The sequence below is a fragment of the Cyrtonyx montezumae genome, unplaced genomic scaffold (assembly GCF_038088225.1).
Source record: "Cyrtonyx montezumae isolate F1298 unplaced genomic scaffold, pur_monq_1.0 scaffold_8, whole genome shotgun sequence".
Lineage (NCBI taxonomy): Eukaryota > Metazoa > Chordata > Aves > Galliformes > Odontophoridae > Cyrtonyx > Cyrtonyx montezumae.
The window spans coordinates 96,927,474-96,951,588 of NW_027072089.1; the positions used below are offsets into that span (position 1 = coordinate 96,927,474).

The window sequence follows — 24,115 nt, forward strand, 5'->3', positions numbered from 1 at the left end:
GGTTAAAGAATTTACTGTAGATGCTTGCTTGTTCCATGTGAACTAAGATATGTGATGGAGACCTCTTAAAACCACAAGAATATTCGATTAGATGTTGTTATAGATGTAGTTGTTGAATTCTATTTCCTTTTCTAAAATGAATGAATACAGGATATAGTGAAGTAGAATAGTACTATATGCCCTGTTACAACAGGGAGGAACAAGTAGTCATCATGAGAATTCTCACCTCTCTATATTTTTTGTGCTTTATGTGCATTCAGGTTTTACTTTATGAGGATTTAGCTTTGCTTAAAAAATAAGCTTGAAGGGGTTAGATAGATACCTTACAATAAGTAATTCTGTATTAAATTTTTAACAATTGCCAGAGGAGACCTATGAGCTTGTGATCAATGTTTTTGCTTGTATAATTATTCCTTAGTGCAGGTTATCTATTTTCTGACACTAGACAGGGGGGCTTTGCATTAGTTTACTATGGTGTACATGATAACTGTCTTGATAATTTATCATTCTTGTGTCTGGTTCAAAGTAATTATACTTCTGATGCTATTTGTCTTATTTTAACACATTTTGCATAGAAGACCATCTCTTAAATGCATATGTATGAAATGTAAAGAGAATCCTTTATTTCTTAAGTACCAAATCTCTGCTGACTTCCACTAATGATTTCTGTTGAAAATAAAGATACTTCAAATTTGCTAGAAGGTGAACCTATTGTGTTAGAAACAGATGAGACTAAGAACAGTTGGCTGAAGTTTAATCTACGGTGAACAGTTATGTTTTTCTTGCCCACTTTCAAAAAGAAAAAAGAAGTTGTCCGTCAAATTTCCTGTTCTCCATTTTGGAATCTGGTATAAAACCTGTGAGAGTCTTCAATCCCTATCGTGTTTTTGTCTCCAAGAAAATACACTAACCACTCAAAAGAAAACTGTGTGGAGCTTCGTGCTCATTTCTAGCTCTTCTTCAAATAAAGAAGAAAAAAAAAAGTTTTCTTTAATTTCTTAGTTAGCTAATATGCCCTTTTGTATTTTTGGAATTTTATTTGGAATGAACCAGTGATAATTATGTTCATTATTGCTTTAGGGAATTTGTCTGTGAGTGAAGAGGGGGTATTTTGCAATAATACTGCTGGATGTTAAAACACTGCCCAAAAATATATGTGGTAATAATGGAGAGATGTGGCATTTATTTATTTACTTATTTTTTAAACTTGAATAGCCATTCGTGTGCAGTTTTCAAATTCTTGACGATCTTATAAGGTCTACTTAGCAATGAAATAAGTATGGAAAGCCGTTCTGAAAATGTGAGAAGTTCTCTGTACTTGGAAATATTTGCAGTTGAATATCAGTAATAGTGTTAATGGGAGAAGTTCTTAAGAGATTACAGAAACACTTCTAGATTTCAGGCATACCTGTACTGTGAATATGAAACTTTCAACTCCATTAAAAGCGTGATCTTAATTTAGACAGTAGTTCTCTACTTCTCTCTTTCTTTTTAACAGTGTACTTTCATTAATAATTGTAACTGGCCTGTGCTTTGCTGAGATATGTATTTGGAACACAGGGAGAATTGGTGAGTTGTTATACAAAAAAAAAAAAAAAAACCAAAAAGGCTGTAAATGAAAGATGTCTTTTTGTCAGTTGTAAAAATATGTAACAAATACTGCACGTTCAAGCCATTTCAATACCTTTTAGCTTTTTTTTTTCTTTCAGACATCTTCCTTTCTTCCATTACTTTCATTACATTAAACTTAGATATTTTTGGCATCTCTGTGATATCAAAGATTGATATCAAACATCAAGGAGAAAGATAAAAGTTAAATAGGCAGAGGAAGGCTACAATGGGTGATTTCTTGTTTTCAGTTGGACTAATTGTTTGCATTTAATCTGTGCTTTGGACTACCAGTTGCAATATATTTTTGCTTCTACCCTATGAAGAAACAAGATGCGCTGGGTGATTTTTTTGTAAGTTTTGTCTCCATTTGTAAAGACAATAAATTGGATGTTGACTAAGCAGATTGAGCTGTAACAGTTTTTTGACCATTGTAATTTTTGCTGTTTTTTTTTTTTTAATTAAGCTGCTTTTAAAATAGCTTTTAGCGTTGGTGTATTAGCTGCTGTTTGGGAGTGTGACACTTAGTTATTTTAGTCTTATAGCCTATCAAAAGTGAGCATCTCCTTTGTTTATTGTTGTAAAATAGAAAGAATGCAAATTCTGGAATAACTTTCCTTGAAGTAAAACACCAGGAATAACTTCTCTTAGCTTCTGATGTATCCAATACTGTGTTAAGCATAGGACAGAGTGAGAGACCATCGAGGAATTCAAGTGTGACTCAGTGTAGGTGTCCTCTACCTCTATTGTGTAATGGAGGTTCCAGTAGCTGTCGCATAAGCACAGTGACATTTGTCTGCTTCTTCAGCCTTACTAACATGACACTAGCATCCAGTAACTGCCTGTTACCTGACTGACTTGCATCCAGTATGAAGATAACTTTATTCTAATTTCTAAAAACTGTGAATTAATCCATTCTGCTATCCCATCCAACTACAGTATTTTAGGGACCATAGTGATTAATGTCACTAGCATGTTAAGTTCATGATATCATACTTTTATTCCCAGTATTTTTGAATGCATATTGCGCAGAAGAGGTGGTAGGTTGATCGAAGGCTGCTGTTTGGGTGCAGAGGACTTGTCTACTGTTGTTACTTGTCTTCTGTAAAGATTGAGCTGTGTCGTGTATGCAATCAGTGACTGTGCCAGTCAGTTGCACCTCATGTAAGGTGCTCTGCAGTGGTGAATTTGTCATGTGACTTTGTAATACAAAACCACAGAAAAGTAAGCATGCTGTGGAGCTGCACCTCTTAAAGAATGATAAGATGGATAGGGCACCAGGGCTTTCGTGGCTGTGATACTATTGCTTTCTTTTAAGCACCTTAGGTAATTTTGTTTTTTACTGTTAGAGATTCATTTCCCACTTCTTAGTGCAGTTAGCTGAGCTCGTCTCTTCCCTTCCCCTCGGGTCTGATTTATACAGTGTTTGAATTTGTAAGTGTCCTGTGGGTTCTCCATTTTATTTGGAAATGTAGCATTTTACAATCTAAAACAAAAGCTATCAACACATTTGGTTTGAAATGTTTCATATTTATAGTTCCCTAAAATTCTCTGTTGTCTTTATCTTCCCAGTCACATGGGAACTTGGAGGGAACACACACACATCTCTAATGCCAGTGTTGCAGATTTAAAAATAGTTTTCCTCCACCAAATGCTAACAGCTGGTTGGCTTTGTTTCCAGGCTGAGGATGCATTGTATAGTATTTTCATTTTCCTGCTGTTGCCAAATGCTAATGGATTGAGTTTTACTTTGTAAATTCTGTTGAAATAGTAATTACACTTCAGCAGTGTTTCTGGGAGGCCTTTCACAACTCCAGTAAAGCACCTATTACCCCATTACCTGGTATAGGGAACCTGCTTTGGCAGGGGGGTTGGACTTGATGATCTTTTGAGGTCCCTTCCAACCCCTATGATTCCATGATTTCACAGATAAATACACAGAAGGAAAAAGTGGTTGAGGGGAAGTGTTTTGAATTGTTTTAAATGACAGAGAAAATAATCTTCACTGCTGCAAATGAAGTATTGTTTAGGCAACATGAAAATCTTGGGGCATTCAAGAGAGCAGGTCTCATAAATTGTGCGCACCCTCCCTATGATAAACCACTTGAATTTCTTCTGTAACTTTAGCTGAAGTAAATCAGTGCAAGTAGCATGGCAAATCTACTGTTGGCATATTGAAATGATGGCAACTGCGTATTGAAATCACTGTCATGTTTTCACTAGTAAGTGGTGAAAAACGTCTAAACGTATTTCAAGAAGAAGAGATTTTTTACAATGCTTTTCAGAAACACCGATTATCATAGTGGTGTGAGTGATCATCCACAGCGAGAAGTTATTTCTGAAATGAGTAGGATGTCATAGCTTTTCTATTCACAACCCCCACCTTGTACTGAAGTACTTTGTTATCCTATCATCTTACAAGAAACTTATCTGCTGTTTTACTTTATTAAAAAAAAAATAATATTTCAGAATCTATGGCAGGTATGCTAAAGCAGTATTGCTGTCATAAACAGGACTCGTACTCTTTACATTTTGGCATAAATGCTGAAACAACTAGTGCAAAACACAGGGAGACCTGGGAGTTAATAAAGTAACAGATGTCTGTTGTGTTCATGTGGAAATAATTATATATAGTGTTTTTAATGGAATAAAATCAACATATTGTTTTTGATTAATACAGTAGGCTTTCTTGTTGTACAGGGATTAGCATCATGTGTGGTATAAACCTGAAAGTTAGTTTATCATGTATTATATGGATTGGTGGGGATCAGTTTCAGAAATGCCTTAAGAATACACACTAAACAGAATCCTTTCTATGTTGACTGTAGTACGAGATAGATTAATTGTATTGCCATATGGACTTGAAATTACCTTGGGTATACAAAGGAAAAATCTAGATAAATGATAATTCATTTAATAATCCATGGTTTGTGTTTATGGAAAACAGAATTCCTCAGGACCTTCTAAAGGAAAATAAGAGTGTGCCAAATGTAATTTCAATGTTAAGTGTTAACGGATGGTAAAATTATACTTAACAGAAGTTTGTAATTTTTGCAGGTAATAGCTCTAGCAGATGCAGCAGAAGAAAATCAAGCCAACATGTTCCAGGCATTCACGAAGTTGAAAAGTGCCACCCATCTTGTGATCATGCTGATCAGCCTATGGCAGAAACTCAATGCTGATCAAGTTGCTATTATGGAAGCTACATTTTTGCCATTAGCGGAAGATACACAAGAGCTGGTAAGAATCTAAGAATCTGTAAGAATTACTTGAAAAATACTCATTTAAAGGAATTTCTCTGTGTCCTTTGTTGAAAATTGTTTTTTGTAGTACACATCTGATGCAAACTACGTGATTTCACAGAGAAGTTGAAAATTTGGACTAGGTAGTAGTTCATGAAAAAGTAGCAGTTATTTCCTACTTAACAAGTAGAAATATCAAGACCACTGGGAGTATATTCCGTAACAACTTTGGCTTGTGTTAGTGCTAACAATTAGATGGAAGCTAGAACTAGTTCTAATTTTTTTAAATGCACTAATACAAATGCTATGTGGTATGTATACATGTCTGTGTACTTGCATGCACACATTCTTAAAGTCATAGAATTCTTAGAGGTGAAAGGGACTTTTTAAGGTCATCTAGTCCAACTCCTCTGCAGTGAACCCAAGGATGAGGCATCCACCACATTTCTGGGCAGCCTGTTCCAGTGTCTCAGCACCCTCACTGTAAAAGACGCCTTATATCTTCTCTCTTTTAAGTTTGAAGCCATTTCCTCTTGCCCTATCACCACAGACCATGCCAAAGGGTCTTTTCTTTTCTGTAAGCTCCCTTTATATACTAATTCCAGTCAGTATAATGAATAGGCATGCACACACAGTCAAATGATATATTCAGTCTCTTATTTAAACATTGGCCACTCTTTCGTCTTCAGTATTTTTTATGCTGGTTTATATAATGGACGAAAGTTATCCAAAGAAAATATCAAGCCTGGATAACTTGCTTATATTCTCCTAACCATAGATAGTCTGAGATCATGTAGATTCTTTGTGAATTCTCCTCTGATCTAATATGTGCGACTTTGCGAGATTATGTACAAAATCTGGGGAACTCTGTATTTAAAAAAAAATATTCTACTTTGATATAAGATCCCCAGCTAAATGATATTACTTTAGTGGAAGTAAGGAATATTCAGAGCTTTTAACAACTAAAGGCAACAGTTAGAGAGATTCAAATCCAGCCTTCTGTTGGATTCTAGATTAAAGTACATAACCAAAACTTAAATGTAGAAGATAAATAAGCTCTGATAACACACCTCTAAACACAGTTTATTTTAGGTATTCAGAATTTAAAGTATACTGCATTACTGTTTTCACAGACAAATTAAATGTAAGAAAAAATAAAATTTTTCTGACTACACTCTAAATTTAATTATACAACTCTGTACAGAACTTTTGCAATATAAAGTGAAATCAGATTTCAGTACATACCCAGAATACTTAGAATGGTTTGTGGCTATTTAGAAAGTTTGTGCTGTGTTCCAAGTGAACTACAAGTGATTTACAATTTCAACTGGGAAAAAAAGTATGTTTTGGCATTTTACATGATATTGACCCATAGGAGGCAAAACAAAACATTTTTAATGAGATTTGCTTTGGACTTTTGGCTCTTTTAAACTCTAAAATTATGCTGCACAACTGAGGTGTATGTCGCATGAATAGAATTGAAAGATGGTTCACATCAATCTCATTAAAGCCCAAACAAACACTTTTTGGATGACTCACTTTTATTTTGCCATCAATGAAGTTTTATTTTGACACGTTTTGGTAAATTGTGGGGAAATGTTTTGCATATCTATAATAAAAGATACCAGTTTAATATATATCTCAATGTCACTTTAATACTGTAGTTCACAATGATTCATGTTAAAGCTGTGGGACCCCACATAAGTATTGTAAAGGTGTTCATTCTTCAGAGCAGCCAGGATGAAAAATATAAACCAGCAATAACTGGAGGTGGAAATTGAAATGAAACCTTTACAAAATATGGAAATACATGCCATATTGAAGTTGTTATGGAACTGCCAAAATCTGAATGTAGTTTAAGGAGAAGTTAAGTTAGGCCAGGGAGGGAAAGGAGGAGTCTTTTGACATAAAAATGGTTTTTAAGGACAGAAGCTCCTAGCTAGTGTTCTCATTTCCTTGCAAGCAGTTTAGTAGAACTGTAATGAAAGAAAGTACTCTAAAGGATTTTATTTACTCAAACAATTCCGCGCAATGATTTCTCTTATTTTTATTTGGAGGAATGTTTTTGAAGATCGTTTGGGTCCAGTGTAGCTTTCCAGAGTATTTTCTGCTTTGTAAACACTAAATTATGAAAGTGTTGTTTTTGTTTTTTTTTTTTTTTTAATAAAAGGGAAATGTTTAGAATATACTGTTACTGTGAAAAGAAATGCTTCTCTGACCATAACATCAACATTATTCTCATACATACCATTCCATTTAGGACAGATTGCATCTTGTTTTCTTGACCTTGCAGTCGCTCCAGTCAGATATTTAGCAAATAGGGAAGAGAAGTTTTGAGTTCCCATTGTCAACAGTTTTTTATATAAATTGTGTCTATTACTACAAATGCTTGAGAAAATGTAAAATTCTATTTTCTTGTCTATGGAGATAAAGCAACAGTAATACAACAAGCTTTCAAAATGAGGTACTTTAAAATACAAAAGAAAAGTCCAACTTCACTTTATGGTGCTATCTTTAAATTTCTGAAAATACCTCTAGTTTTCCCCCTCTATTGTATTTTCTAAAATTTAATGCATATTCTATGAATAACTAATATTAGGCACGATGTATTATTAACAATTATTTCTGAATTTAAGCTGACTGAAAGGATTGCTTTTGTGTAATACTGGGAATTTGTGGCCATCCTCTGTTTTTAGTCATTCTTTCATGAATATCAGAGAGTCTGGAAAGCATAACATCAGAAGTTGCATGAGATCTCCCAGATCTGTGCTTTGTCCAGTGATTTAAATAAGGAGCTAATTTATCAAGTAACTTGGGTAGAGTTTATAGTTTAAAAAATTAAACCTGTTTAGAATCCTGTGTTGTCTTCATTATCTGTTGAAATATCTGACAATATGTTAGAGTTATTTTGGTGACAGAAGAATTCGTGATCACTGTAATGATATTGATGATCTATCAGAGATTTTATTATGCATTTTGTTTTTCTCAGGGAAGTTGGGGTCTATTCTCTAATAGTCAGGTATTAACATAAAACAGGCAGTGGCAGCAATTTGAATTACTAAAAAAATCAAAAATATCAAGGAACGTTTTAAGGGTTGTTTTTCAGTCATTTTACTTTTACTGAGCTGAGTCATCTGAATGAAATGAGATACTTGAAAAAGGCTGAGTTTGCGATTGAATGATAATATGCTTAAAATAGAAAATCCTTTGGGGAAGACAGGGAATTTATCCAACCTAATTTAAAGGGTTCAAAGGTTCATATCACCGAATAGTTTTGATATAATGATTGTATGGAGTTTGGATTGACTGATTACTCAGTTGTCTGATCATTAAACTATTAACATTTTCTCTTTGCTTAACATACTACAAGTGGAAAAAAATTCTGTTGATATTAATGTTATGATTTTAGGATTGATGAAGTGCCCTCAACAGCATAGTCATCAGTGGTAAATTCACTAAAGGAAAATTATTTTCATAGTTCTCTTGATGCTAGCAAATAATGTCATAAAAGCTTTTCATTTCTCAGAAATCATCAATTTCTAGTACCACTCATGATACTACAGTTAATAATAGCTATTAATTGGCTTTGAGGATGAACACTTTAATATGCTTTTGTTTATGTTTGAGATCATAGCAACCAAGTAAATGTCTGTATTCTAAGTTAATTTCCTATCGAGTTGTAATTTGGAAGGAAAAAATAAATAAATGCCTGTGGGTAAAATGCATTTATGTGATTCCGTGATCTAGTTTGATAAACTAAAGTTAATGACTATAAATTTACTCCTGTAGTGTCTGTTGATAAAGTAGAAAAATAAACAATGTTGATAAGGAAAAGCATGAAGAAACAATGACAAAATGCCTTGAAAGAGTAATAGGAGATAGTATCAAAATCATCTGTGCTTTCTTTTAGATCTTCTGAATGTAAGCCACCAGAAAAATATAAATAATTTGGAAAAGCTAGGTAGTCTGCTAGGCTTTATATATTATACCAGATGGAATTTATTGTAGAGCACTTGAATAACAGAACACTGCAGTTTGGGGAAGGAATCCTTTACTGGCTGAAAGTTCCCAAGATTAAAGATAAGGTTAATTCCATAATTCCAAGAGGTTTAATTCTGTCAAGTCTAACAGTATCCAACTTACTCTTAATTTTTTTCCATTAATGTTCATAAGTGCTGGGACTTTGAGCCAATAACTACATCTTTGGGAAGAATAATTTTCACGAACCTTAATTCTTAGAATTTTCTAATAAATTGTCACTTTTCAATAATTCTGTAGTTAGAGTATAGATCAAGATAGGTCTTAATCATGGTAAAATGCATCTGCAATCAATTTTTTGATATCTTACTTTCTGTACTTTTCTTGTCTTTTCTAATCAGTTTTAAAAAGCAAAGTTCCAACTATGTAACAAACAAATATTTTAAAATAGGCTGGGATACTTTAAATTATATTGCTTGCAATGAGCTTGTACAAATTATCATTTGATACTTTGCAAATGAACAAAAAACTCCAATCTCAACCAATCAAACCAAAATAAAAAACAGCAACAACAAAACCACAACGTGATGGGCAGTGACAAGTAGTAATTTGGAAGTATATTTCTATGTAGTTGTATCGAGATCCTTTGTTTGTCTCAAACAGACACATTTATAACAGATACCCTTTTTTCCCACATTCTTCTGTTCAGAAACAAAATAAATTATACAGCTGGAAATGCATAGTTTTTTGTGGGAGAAGCACGTGAAATTTGTTTCCTTTCTTTCCAGCTGGTAGTAATACTCTACATTTAAAAATAAATAAATAAATAAATGATTGGACTTGTGCTTTCCTTTTGAAAGAAAAACCATTTAATGGCATCATTGAAAATGTCATCCAAGCCTTGTAAAGGTTGGGGGGAAAATTGCTAGTGTTTTTTAAATCCATAATTGACAAAATAAAATGAAGGAGTGTAAAGCTTTATTTCTTTCTAAGCATAATCATTTTCATTAAAAAAATTGTCATCCTCTATCTGAACCTTAGTTTTTTGCTTAGGACAGCATAAAAGTGAGGGGTAAATGGTATTGTAGGAATGAGATTTCATATGCTTCCCTGGCAAGGAAGGTCCAGTATGAGGGGCAGAGATTAAAAAGACATTTGTGCCTGGAGCCTGTCAGTGTCTTTCGCTCAGGTATGCGTGACCAACTGAAGAACAAGTAAAAGCATGACTCATATTCCAACCTTCTTTGTTTTTGTGTTTTCATATTGGAGCTCAGCAAAATGCTGAGCAAACCAGTCTGTTTCACTACTGTCAAAGGGACAGGGCTGCAGAAGAACAATTAGACTAGGTGGAGAGGACTTAGGGTTGTAGGTAGTACAAATTAACGGGTAACCGTTTTTTCTTTGCTTTTATCTGTGGTCCCTTAAAAGCAGGGTTTCAAACTGATTGATTACCTGTGAATTTTATAATGTTCAGAGACAAAAGATCAATTATTTTTGGTAAATAATTTGGAGAGGGAGAGAATTTAAGTGTCTAGGTCATCTCTGCACTTCTTTAAGCGCTATTGTAGTTCCTCTAATTTTTTGTGAGTCATTCCCTTCCTGCAATTAATTTTGCTCAGTGAGAAAAAACTATTTTGGCAAACACAGCAACTCATTTTCCATTACAGGCCATGTATGCCGTTGAATAATGATTTTCATTTGGAGCTGGATTACAGCAGTGAATTATATGGGTAGAATAGAAAAGTGTAAATATTTTGTTGGCCTTGGAAAGAAAGTTGTAGTATGATCAAATGAATCTTCTTGTGAATTAATCAAAATTGGTAATATAATGCATTTTTGGTATTTTCTATCTGAGAGGACTCTCAGAAGAAGGTATGTCCAATTTGTTTTCAAAATCATATTTTGCCAACTTCCAGATTTTGCAAGAGTGGGACATACTTTGTGTTTTACTTTTGTAATTTGTTTTTAAAAGACTTCCTTCTGGTAAGTGTGATGTTCTTTATATTTTTAAATTCTTAATGGCATAAAATTAATTTAAAAAATTGTGTAGAAATGGGTTCTGATATGCGTTATAAAGTATAAAATTTTAAGGACAGAAAAAAATAATTGCATTCATGTCTTGTTTAATTATATTCCCTTGTGTCAAGCTCAGAACTAACATTAATGCTTGGTATAAACCTTACTTTAGAGAAATTCTGGCATGTCTGTTAGATAATCAGTTGGCTTTGAGAATTTTACCTAACCTGAGCTATCAGCTTTTTTCTGATGGTATTCCGAAGATAGTGAAGTTAATCTTCAGTGTGGGCTATGTATGTTGCAAGCAGAAGCCTACTCAACTATCTTGTTTCTTGCTGTAAATTAGTTAAGGCAGAAGTGTGTTCTGTTGTGATTAGTTTGCCTTCAGCATGCTTATTCTCTCCTTTAAAACCAACTAGGATATCATAGAAAGTACTGCAATTGTCCCAGGAGGCATACCCTTTGTGTGACAGATTAAACAAGCTTTTGTTATCAGACATCTTACTGTATGTAATATTGTCATGGGGCCCCTAAACTTTCTTTGTTCAGGAAGTGTTACCTGTCTAGTTCAAGTACAAAGCGATGCTAAAGTATTTCTCTGTCATAGTAATTACTGAATATGTGTTACATACCAGCAGCTCAGATCAGTTGTCATCTAAACTTCTTAGTGACAAGAGTGATACAATATGGTGATTGTAGCAATGCTGTACTCCAGATGGACTTACAACTAGATATATACAGTCAGTAACTTTCTTTTGGAATGTTTCTTTTAAAGAAGCCGATTGTCATGGGAGAATTTTCTTGATAAACTAACTGAAAGATCCACAAACTCTTGTTATGGAATAAAAAGTATTATACTACTGTTTTAAAAATATGGCAATTCTATGTTAATGCCTGAATTTAAAGAAAAGAAAAAAAAAAAAAAAGGAAAAAAAAGCCAGCACAGTATCATAGCATTTTCTGAGAAAATAAATTGTGGAGGCTTCCAATAATTTTATGAACACCTAGATTTATATTCAACATATGACTTAATTGTATTCAGCTGAATTCATTATTTCCCTCACAGATCAGTCACAAAATTCGCAAATGTTTCTTGGGGGATATACCAAGACCTGATCACCAAACCATCCATTCTTGGATGCATTGTGATTGCTAATTAGAACCAAGAATGCCCATTAGCAAGTTCAGAGCCAATAACAGTTATTCCATAAACTGCATTTGCTTTTTTCCCAGAGAACAATTTTTGGTTATTATTAGATAAGGTGTTTTTTTTTTTACAGGTTTTTTTTTAACACATATTACTAGGTAGTATGAGAAGATATCTCGTGTGAGTCTTAGGCAGATTTTACAGATGGAAGTCTTTCTTTGAGATAATGGTAAGCTTCTCTGTCTTAATTTCCTAGATTAAAAATAATAAACCAGTATTCTCTCATGTCTGAACAGCTGGTTATATGCTTTGCTTTAGAATTAGTGACAGGTCAGTTCAGATTATAGGAACATAAAAATGGCATGGTCTTTCTTTCAGCCATCTTAGCCTTTTCAAAGAAGGGAAAATTTGATGTTGCTAAAATAGTTTTGATACCTCAGAAGTAAATGAGGCATTTGTTCCTAAGCTATGAGAATAATGCAGGAGTTTATGATTTTTGCCCAAGCTACACTCTCAAGAAACAAAAGTTGATTCTAGCATAGGATTGAAAATTGGATATCCAAGTAAACATGCAAATCCAGTTTGCCTCTGTTCTCTTTGACCTTACCTGTAGAGTTTTTCCAAAATGGTGAAGCAGCTCCAATGAATTTGAAGTTACTGGTGAGTAGATCTGAGGTACTGTAAGAATTTAAACAGGAAACAATACGCTTTCTAGTAGGTTGCATTTCTTTCGAGCTAAAACATTTGTGTGAATGTAGTTCCCTATTTTACATCCCTCAGGAGCACAAACTTATTTGTCAGGCTTCCACAGTGTCTTACAGTGGCAATCTAAGAATAAGAGAAGGAGCTCCTCTGCAAGGATGTCATGGTTATAAAAATAAAATACATGCTGAGATGCAGATGTGTTGATATTTAGCAATAACAAAGCAATAATAGAGCAAGAATAACAAAGCCCAATTTGTCTTCCCTGTGTCAAAAATTATTTTGTCAAACCTCACTGAACTTGTAGACCTCACTTATGGCAGACTCACTATTGGGTATATATCATTTTTCAGGAAGATGCATGACTTCTGTTGTATTTGTGTTCCTGCAGACAGCTTTGACAGCATCTGCAAAACCCAAACAACACCTTGGTTTAGATAGCTAACTAGTGAAAAGTCTTTAGGGAAAGGAAATATGAAGTGTTAGATGATTTCAGCTAAAAAGCAAAACAGCGTGCTTCTGTAGTGGGCTACAAAGAGGGCAACCAGTCCATTCATTTGGAATGCATACAAGAGTTTGTTTTGTCAGTTCTCAGAACAGTGTCAGTGCTTGTGAGGGGTCAAAAGTGAAGATTGAGACAACAACGGCACAAAAAAATAATAATATAAAATAAAAAAGAAATAATACTAATTAAAAAAAAACAACACAAAAAAACACCACCACCAATAAAACAAACAAAAAGCCCCAAACTCTTAAAAATTCAAGATTAAAGGATACTACAGTACAAATGTTCTTCTTAAGCATTTAATAGTTTTGGAATGTTTTTAAACTGAGACTACTAGTCTGCAGTATTTTATGCTTTTCCCTCTTTTTAGTTAATCTGGTGCTGATTTGTTGTTGTTGCTATAGTGAATGCTTTTTTTTCTTTGTTTGCTTATTTATTTTACTAATTGGCATTTTTAATGCGCAGTGTTGTAGAAAACTGTTCTTATGTTGTTATGAAGATAATTATTTAACTAGTTTATGTGCATCTTAAAGAACATATTGTCTCATGAAACTGTTCAAACTTAATGCATTAATACTTCAGTAACATGCAAATGTTGTGTGCTGTTTTTATGGACCTGTGGCTTATTTCTTGCTGTTCAGGAAGCAAACAGACACATTAGAACTGTAGGATATGCTTAAGAATTGTGAGATAGGATGACTGATAACATAGTAAATTCTTGGGAAAAGCTGGTAATGTCCTGTGTCTACGAGTATCGGTTCAGTAGCCCTGGATTGTTGATTTGCTAAATTTGTATGTGTAACAATAAGATAACTTTTTAAGTCACTGTGAAATCAAAATGTTGAAAGACATGACCAATGTATCTTGTGGATATAGAACTGTTGTGTTAGGTATAGAAGCTTGATTTTAGTTTCAGATAAGCATTAATTCTATGGTTTTCATTCAGTAAGGTGAGTTTCCAAGTACTGTGGCATTTCTGAGAGCTGACAAAATCATTATTGTGACTAAAACCAAGAAATAGGATATAGCCAGGCAAATTCCTGTGTTAACAGCATTAAGAATTCCCAGCATCTGACTTGCCACAGTTTTGCATATTTTTGCAGTATATTTTAAATTGCATTTGCATTCTTTCAATACTGTATTGGCTATTGTTGTAGGATAAATAAACTTGTAGGCAGTTTGAAATTGTCTGTTGCCTTAGGAATAATAACATAAATAGCTATAAAGGCTTTCAAGGTGAAGTCAAGCTTTTTGGGAGAGAGTCTCTTCAAGATACAAAATCAAATGTTTTTCTCGCTCATGAGTATAACTTAGGAGGAGTCTTGTTCAAGTTTGTCTGGTGTGCCATTAGAATGATTTATTTACACTTAAGACAGCTAGTATTAACTTCTAGCTTTCTCAATTTTCATGGTCTCTGAGTTCTGTTAATTCCATAAAGCAGTTGTTCTCAAACTAATCTCCCAACAGACAGATTTCTTACCCATTCCAAGTTGTTCTCTTCATCCTTTCCCTGGAATGTCCTCAGCCTTACAGTATTTCTGAGCATTTCTGCTTACATCTCCAGCTTTGCTCTCTGTACTGCACTGTTTCCCCACCCAGATATTCTGTCCAGGTTATTTTGAGGTTGGAGAAGATTTTCCCTACATAGTACTATCATTTGTCTTGATCTTTTCTTCCTGCAATGACGCAGCAGTTTCCTGTCTGATGCATTCTCTGCACAGGGTTTTGGGTGAATTTTACTTTATACTTATGAAAAGATTTGGCAGCGAGCACCACTGTAAACAGATTTTTAGGTGGGAGAAACAACTATGAAATGACTGTAATTGTTTTAGAAAAACACTATGTCTTAGTGGGTTTGAGTTATAAGCAAGCATTCTTTGAGAAGTTACTCTTCTGTGTTATCTTGTGTAAGAATGTCTGTGTTGTTAGACTTTTTGGTAAGCCATTATTTCTTGAAGGTCTTCAGCTGAAATAAAAGGTACAACAAAGATTTCAATAACTTTGTCATATCTGTATTTGACTTAATAAGCAGACTTTCAAGGCACAACATTCCGCTCTCAATCACAGCAGAAATGATATCTAATTTTGAAATTTCTCCCATGAAAATCTCGTGGCATTTGGATATTTTTTCTTTCTTTTACAGACAAAATTATTTACTCATTAACTTTATTATTTATCAAACTTTCTAGGTATAATCACCGAGTCATATAATCATATGTAGACTGTGTTATTTACTCAGTCAAGAGTATGTTGCCTATTGTTTTGCTTTCATAGAGAAAAATGTTTCAGTCATTCTAATTTTGAGTTGTGAAATGATTAACTTCACTGACTTATTTTATACTTTTATATTAAGCATCACAAAGTGAGCAAAGGTTTGCATTTAAAGGAACCCCTTTGTCTCTTACAAATAGAGGGGAAAAGTACACGAAGACTAGTAGCTTGGTAAAAACAAATTGACTATGTTAAAATAAAGGTAAAGTCATTGGAGTCATTTACATTGGAGTTAATTATGAGCATAAACGATTTTTTGGGGGAGATGAGTTCTGTAATGACACGATGTGGTAAACTACTTAATTTCCAACTTTACAGCATAAAACGTCACCTGTTCAGTTTCTCTGCTGTGGTCTATGTGCAAGTATAGAACAATTTTTATTTAGTGCCTTTGTAGGATTTAAGCTTTGGTGCACTTTGGGAGATTATTTAGGCTAATTTCAGAATAGTGGAGGAAATGAAAAGTTGCATCATATAAAATCTGAACATTTTATATGTTGCTGTGGGCAGGGTTACCACTCATTATATCAGACTACTAGGGTCCCCATTCAAACTGGCCTTATGAATGCCCCATATGTGGAGATGCTTACTTTCTTTGGGCACCCTGTTCTGGCACCTCACCACTCTTTCAGTAGTAATGAGGTCTCCCCACAGCTTTCTCTTCTCTAGGCTGAACAAGCTCAGCTCCCTCAGCCTGTCTTTGTAGGAGAGGTATTCCAGCCCTCTGACCATAGAATCATAGAATATGTATATTTAAATAGTTTTTAATATTTTTAGTAGTTTTTTAGATTGCCTAGTTCCAATTCCTTGCTGTAGGCAGGGACATCTCCCACTGGCCCAGGTTGTTCAAAGCCCCATCCAGCCTGGCCTTGAGGGCTTCCAGGGAGGGAGAATCTTGTTGCAGTGTCTCGCCACCTTCACAATAAAGAATGTCTTCCTAATATTTAGTCTAAATCTCTCCTCTTCCAGTTTAAAACCATTTCCTCTTGTCCTGTTGCTATACGCCCTTCAAAAAAAAAGCCCTCCCCAGCTTTCCTGTAGACCCCCTTCAGGTTACTGGAAGGATGCTATAAGGTTCCCCTGGAGCTTTCTGTTCTCTAGCCTGAAGAGCCCCAGCTTGTTCAGCCTGTCCTCATGAGGCGGTTCAGAGGTGTTCCAGCCCTCTGATAATCTGTGATGTAAGAGTGCTGGTACTCGGACAAAGTTCTAGACACCACTTGATACAGGCCTCTATCTTGACATAGTCATGTTGACCACAGCATTCTGGCTGCAACTATCCCACCAACTTCATCTTTCACATATGGAACTTGCAGTGATCTATGAATGATGCTATAGGTATAATCTAAAAAAATTAAGAAAATTATGCTTTTAGGCAACCATACTATACAAATCTGTTAAGTATCCATAAATATAGGATTAAAACTATCAAGTCTGACTACAGTTAGGCCCTATCTCATGCTTCTCCACGTGTATATGTGTCTCATTCAACCTAAGAACAATGTATGCTTTGAAAATCCTGACCCTCTGTATTGCTACTTAACCTGAATGTTGACCAGTGAGCTCTTGGGGAGTGGAGACTTGCAGCCAAGTTGGTGGCTACAGCGCTATGCCTATCCTCGTATATTGTGTCAGTAGATGAGCATGGTTTCTACAGCCTAACAATTTTTCTGCAGTATAAAGTCTTGCATGCAGTTTTACTGTCTAGACTTTTAAAATAACAGTAAGTTAATCATTTACCTTGCAGAGAACATTATTTTACAGGTTTCTTCATGTTCAGTCAAATGTTAACACCTTTAAATCTTCCCAAGGTTACCCCTACATGCTCTGGATTAAAGCTGATATCAAGGTGAGGTTAAATGTAAACTTACTGGCATACTCAGCTGCCCTGTGATACCTGAAAAACCTTAATAGTAATATAAATGGCATACAAAGGATATATATATGCTAATGAAGTTATAGTTCTGCTAGTATCATGTATCTGCAAGGATTTCTTCAAAAGTAATGCCTCCTATTTTATTTTGTTGGCCCATGTCAGAGGCAGATGTTGGTGGCATGGCTATAGAGGTTGAACCTTCCCACCAATGTTCAATACGTTTTGATGTTGTGTGACAGAGGACAGCAGAGGGGCGGTATGACAAAATGGTGTTTGCTGTGAAAGTGAGTATGAAGCAAAGCTGTGTAGTTTACCACTATGCAAAAGAATTGCACTCATTGACACGTGACACTTGCTGAACATTTATGGAGACCAAGTAGTGGGTGTAAGCACAGTGAAGTAGTGGGTAATACATTTCAGCAGTGGTGGTAGTGACAGTGGGTCACCTCCTCTGGTGCAAATGTTTATTAGTGTGGCATGCAGGCTCTTGTTCATAGCTGGCAAAAATGCATAGCTAATGGTAATGACTAAATTGAAGAATAGCATTTTGTAGCTGAGAATTAGCTTTTAGCTTTTTGAAATAGTGTTGTGCTCTTTGTTTTTTCCACAGAAATAAATAGGAGGCATAACTTCTGGAGCAACTTAAGGCTTCAGATTCAAGTAATGCATTTGATCTGGTTAAAAGAAGTCCCAAATCTTTACTTAGTAAACTATTATCTTCAAAAGAAAATAATCATGTGTATATGCAAAATTTGTAGCCAATCCATTTCCAATTACAAAGTTAAAGTATTGAATTAAGTAATTTTCATACCTGTTTCAGATGACACAGTCAGTGTGAAGAATTTATATGATTTAAGATCTTTCTGAGAATACCAGTTCAGTTTGGTTGTGGCAGTGATTGCTGGTAAAAGAAATATGATTTACTAGTACTACACTTCTACTGAAGCTGTTTCTTCAGACTTTAAATGCATAGAGTGTTAAGCAAAAGCCACTAGTGAATATTAAGTCTATGGCTATAGGATCACACTTCAGTGTGTTACAGACCAGACCACCTGTACTTTCAAACATCTTTTTTCCTTTTTAACACATAAGTGTTGAATAAGTTTTATTTTTGTTTCAATTCTCCCTATTGAAGCAAGAATTCTGACATGCAGTCATACTTGAAGCCATTCATTCTTAGTTGTATAACGTCACTTCAGTAAAGTTTCTGTTGAGATTTTTTTTCATGTAGACATCACTCTTGTGTATTCTTTCACTAATCATGTAGGCTGCTTTGAAATTGACTGGACTTAATAGGCCAAACAGTCCTTGAATTGGAGGAGATAGTTTTATTGTCTGGTGAAAAAATAGTTTTACATGGAAATTGCATATGAGAATGAAGGTTGGAAAATGTTAAGGCTACAGTACGAAGTAAAACATGCCTGTGGGAGCCAGGAACAGAGTATCAGCCACTTTTAATTTCCTGACTTCCACTAGTTTTTATTTCAGTCTCCTTATTTAAATGTTGCTTTTTTATTATTATTATTTATTTGGAGAAATACTATTGGCCAGTTTCTCAGCAACTCTATGCTGACACTGGTTAACCATGTGGTTCTCTCACGTTTTGTGAAACTCAAGATTCTTGTGTTTATGTTGTCTTAATTTTTATGTCTTGTTGTATAATTAGGAGAACCTGGCTTGACTGTTTTTGATGTTTTGTACATATTAAGTTTCATTGCCCAGTATGTGGGGATGTAGACAGCATTTACCAGCTCATTAACCTCTTTAAATTGACTGCGGAATGGATTATATCCTGTCACTACCACAGGTTGGTGGATGAATTGCACTCCAGTGGACCCTTTCTAGAATATTTGAAAAATGTTAAGCTATCGCAGCATTGACTGGCATGATTATTCTAAATTGCATATTTAGGGGGTGAAAATTTCAAGATTAGACATCAGGTTAATGTTATACTGTTTTGAAGTCATGAAAGGCAAATGTTCAGTAAGAAAACCCCACTAGTTGATCCAGTTCCTCTGGAAAATGTTAATTTTTAATACAAATATATCACATTTTGAGGACACTGTGAAGATTGGTATGTGTTTTGGCCAGAGTGGAGTTCATATAACTGTTTAGCCTCACCAATGTACTTGACAACATCTAAGTATCTGTTCTTGACCTGTTCTTAGGAAGCAACAAGCTCAGGAAGGATAGCTTTTGATTCTTTAAGTCTCAATATTAGTACCTTACCCTCCACAAAAGCCATACGAATCTAAAAGAAATTCACTGACCTTATTTATTCAACAGTGTACTCTGACAAGAGTTGCTTCCATTGTTCTCTAACAGACTCGTGATATTATATTCACCTAGTCACAGAATTTTGGTAAAAGGGTGATTTTGCTGTTCAGCTGATCATTTCCACTCAAGAATAATACAGCGTAAGAAAGAACTGGACTAGATGACCTTCAGAAGTCCCTTCCAACTCTAAGGATTCTATGATTCTATGAACTAAAATCTATGGCTAGTTAACAACTGGATACTCAAAGAGCTGTTAATATTTTTTGTTCTACCTGAGTCATTAACAGCAAAAGGTCTACCTTGGTACTGATTTCTATTAGTTTAGAAGGCAGATTCAGTTGGTTGGTTCCAGACTGTTGCCCCAAGAATTCTTAAATCTGTAGAGATGCTTGGCAAAATAAGTCCCAACTAATAAGTACCGCCCTGAGAGGTGATGATAGTACTGTGACAAATGAATATTACTTCCCTATGCATGCATATGTATGCAGCACATATACAAAACTTACTTATGGGTAGCTGAATACTGAGAGATGTAATGAGAACTGAAATTAGCAGAACACAAAGTCTTATCTATTTGTGGCTAATACTGTTCAAGCTGTGCAAGATTGTTATGAAACACGAGTCAACTATTGAATAACTTGAAAGACATTAAAAATTAATCATAAGGTCTCCACTTAAATATAGTTTAATATTATAGAATGCATCAAGAAGAGATGATTCTACATCAAACACTACATGAATGAAATAACATGTAAAATTTATGAGCTTAATAACTCATAAATCCTTAATTGCCATTAAGGACTCTTACTTGGAGGAATACCTTTGGTTTGTTTGTGTTACTGAAAGCCATACTAGAGAGCAGAAACTTGAAGCAAATTATTAAAGGTGCTCCTCAAAGTTATTTATAGGAAAGAACCTAAGATTTTTATTTTTATTTTTTTACTGGTTGCTATCTGTGTAAGTGCTTTATTTATTTTATTTTATACCAAATATAATAAACCTTCTGTATGACATTTAAAAAGCATTATGTTTGTATATCTTAATTCTGTTCTGAATTCTAGGTATCGCATTCAGGAACTTCTGTTTTTTCACTGTTTTAATACAGCTGCTGAATTTAACTCTTATTTGTCTCAAACTGTCCATGTATTATTATTTAAAGTTTGACTCTGAATATTAGAAATATGTTTCTCCCCTTCTTGCTTGCTGTGGAAATTTTCACATGTACAAGTTAAAGAGACAGATGGCTATGACTTGTATTAATCCCCAAATTATATTTTACATATCAGTACTATTTGAAAATCCTCAATCCTTTTTTTCATTAATTTGTATTTAATTTGCTACATCATATTATAATTGACCTCATTTAAATTTGTTTCCTTTAATCCAGGGTTGGGAAGAAACTGTGGATTCTGCCATTTCTTTCTTGCTAAGAACTTGCCTGTCAAAGAGCTCTAAGGAACAAGCCCTGTCTCTTAGCAGCCAGCTAAGCATGCCCAAAGATACTAGCAGACTTAAGAAGAATATCAGCCTGTTCTGTGATCGACTGGCCAAAGGTGGTCGCCTTTCTTTGAGCACCGACACAGCCACTCAACAAGCCACTGCTGTGCCAGGTAAGGCATTAACTTTATGTTCATAATTTAAAACATGTATTTGTATATAAAAAATTAAAGATGATTGTTACGGTTTTATGATTTTTGTTATATTTTTGATATTCCACATCATAATATCGTGTAGTGTTTTAGGAGTTAAAGAGTCAATGCTCCAGCTGCATGGATCATCAATAGTTCTGGGTGTACCTGTCTCAGAAGAGAAGAACTACATTCCCCAGAGGAGTGTGCAATGCTTTGCATTTTTACATGTTTCCACCCAGAGGGAAAAGTATAAATTCTCTACAGCCTCACCACTCTGGCAACACCCGCTCTTGTCTGATCTCAGAAGCTAAGCAGGGTTGGGTGTGGTTAGTACTTGGATGGGAGACCTCCTGACAATATCAGGTGCTATAGGCTTTTTTACTCCCAGTACACTACATGAAGTTATGATGTGGAATATCAATAATATAACAAAAATCATAAAACCATAACAATGATAAATACTTGATTATTTTTGGAGCTTAAATTTTGCTGGTTGTGGAAACCAAACAGTGATTGTTTTGCAAACTAATAGAATGAACTAGATAAACCGTTGGTTTAAGATAATATTATCCCAGTTTGATCACTCTTCCTACAGCACATGCGTAGTTACGAAGTAAATGTGCCCCATATGGTCATTTTGATACTCGAAATGCCTTATCATTTATTTATTTTTAAACTTCTCAATTGAATTGAACATGTGCATTTCTAATACATGTGATTAAAAATGAGGACTGAGAATCCCATTTTCTATGAGCTTGGGGAGGAGTGGCTGGAAAGCTGCATGATGGAAAGGGACCTTAGTGTACTGATGGACATTCAGCTGAATATGAACCAGCAGTGTGCCCAGGCAGCCGAGAAGACCAGTGACATCCTGGGCTGTATCAGGACTGGTGTGGTGAGCAGGACTAGGGAAGTAATCCTCCCCCCGCGCTTGTCACTGGTGAGGCCCCATGAGTACTATGCACAGTTTTGAGCACGTCAGTACAGAAAGGACATTGAGGTGCTGGAGCAGGTCAAAACAAGGGCAACAAGGCTTGTGAAGGGCTTGGAGAATATGCCCTATGAGGAGAGACTGAAGGAACTGAGCCTGCTTAGTCTGGGGAAGAGGAGGCTGAGGGGAAATCTTATTGCTCTCTTCAAATACCTGAAAGGTGATTGCAGTGACAGTGGGGTTGGTGGTCTCTTCTAACAGGGGTGTTGAAACTAGGTAGTCCTTAAGGTTCCTTCAATCTAAGCCATGCTATATTAGAAGTCAGTAAAGTAAAATTCTGGCTTTGGGATGTAGTTATATGACTTCAGTGATTCTTGTTCTTTGTAATGAAGATTTAGTTGAAATGATTGGGAAACATGATTTAAGAAAAAACTTAGATGACTAGAATTCAGGAAAGACCATTAAAAACTGTAATTAGTTGAAGGTTTTTGTTGTAGTTTTTTTTTCTCCTATATAGGGGAAAATAGAAAAGGTTGAAGAGTGGCACAATAGTTTTCCAGTATGCAAAATGTTCTTATAAACACTATCAACTTCTTATAAGTTATTCAAAATAATTGGCTAAATTTGATCATAAGTCATGTCAAGCAAGGCATGTCACACTATATCATGCACTATGTTACCTTTGGCAATAGGCATTTGGATAAGGGGAAGGGTGAGGGTCTTGGAGAATGGTAGCAACCCAGATGTGGGTGAAAGGCAGGGGAGTTTGGAGGAAAGGTGGTGTAGGCCACCCAGGTTGTCACATATTGAGTTAAATGTGTGAGAATTCATAGCATAAATCCTGATTACCTGTGGCAAATTAATTTTATGGATTTTAGAGGACTCTTATGATGCCCATGTATTTTTCAGTATTGTTTTGAGAACCTTAAAATATGTCAGCTGTGGGTATTTGAAGAGTTCTTAACTCTGTCTGATTGGAGTTCTATTTGCAGTAATTGCAACACCTATATTTGTGTATCTCTCAACTACCCTTTGGTTATAACATGATCCTCTTTATCCTCTTGTAGTTTCTGTTGTATCAGTTAAGTATCTTGTCCAAACAAGGACTTTTATTTTTAAAGTAGGGCATTATTTTTCTTTCAAGAATCATTTTTCTTCTCCTTTATTTTATTTTATTTATTTTATTTTATTATTTATTTATTTATTTCATTTTCCTAAGTGGAATTCAATCTTTTTTTTTCTTAGTTTGCTTAGGGGATCTTTGCATTGTGCTTTAGTAGGATTTAATTACTTAGATTATTTTAATAGAAGCACTGGAGAAAACGTTATTTAAAATTAAAATCAGTTACTGAGTACATCACCAATGAAGTACATGGTATGCCAGTGTTGGTCAGTTCTCCAGGTTGGCTGAATCTTCAGAACTGAAATGATAAGAAAATATGGGAATATTTTGCATCCAGGAAATAGGATTTGCAATTAGTATTGTCAGTGTACTATTCAAGATACATATGAATGTAGAGATAGAAAACATACCAGGTGCCCATCTAGTTCTTTCTTTGTGTTGCAATGGATTGAAAGTATCCAGAGCATCTTTGACAGAAGTTTATTTGAACTCATAAGCACCTTGTACAAGTTTGAAAAATCTCCTTGATAGCCTACATGATTGTTTAATTGTCTTTATAGAAAGGCTTTCATAGTATTTTATTTACACCATGTTTTTTTTGCAGATCATTCTGTTTCTTGTGTATATTGAAGGTAGAAGTGTCAATTAATGATGTCTCTGTAAGCTTTTAAGCTTTGGAATGGTATTACTGTATCCCTTCAGAAACTTTTCTTTCATACTAATTGTGACTATGTTCAGTCTATCTTTTTCATGATGATTTTCCATTCTTTTCCTTTTTGTTTACAAGGTGGAATATTCTTCCGTAAGTCTG

General features: G+C 34.8%; 1 protein-coding gene across 1 annotated transcript in view; it reads left to right on the forward strand.

Moving 5' to 3' along the window:
• Positions 1 to 24,115, forward strand: part of BBS9 (Bardet-Biedl syndrome 9) — a 278,937-nt gene that overhangs the window by 120,820 nt on the left and 134,002 nt on the right. Inside the window, exons 19-20 of the mRNA XM_065752711.1 lie at positions 4,666 to 4,848; positions 21,007 to 21,229. Of these exons, the coding sequence (XP_065608783.1) occupies positions 4,666 to 4,848; positions 21,007 to 21,229 (406 nt within the window). The remainder of the gene's footprint in view (positions 1 to 4,665; positions 4,849 to 21,006; positions 21,230 to 24,115) is intronic.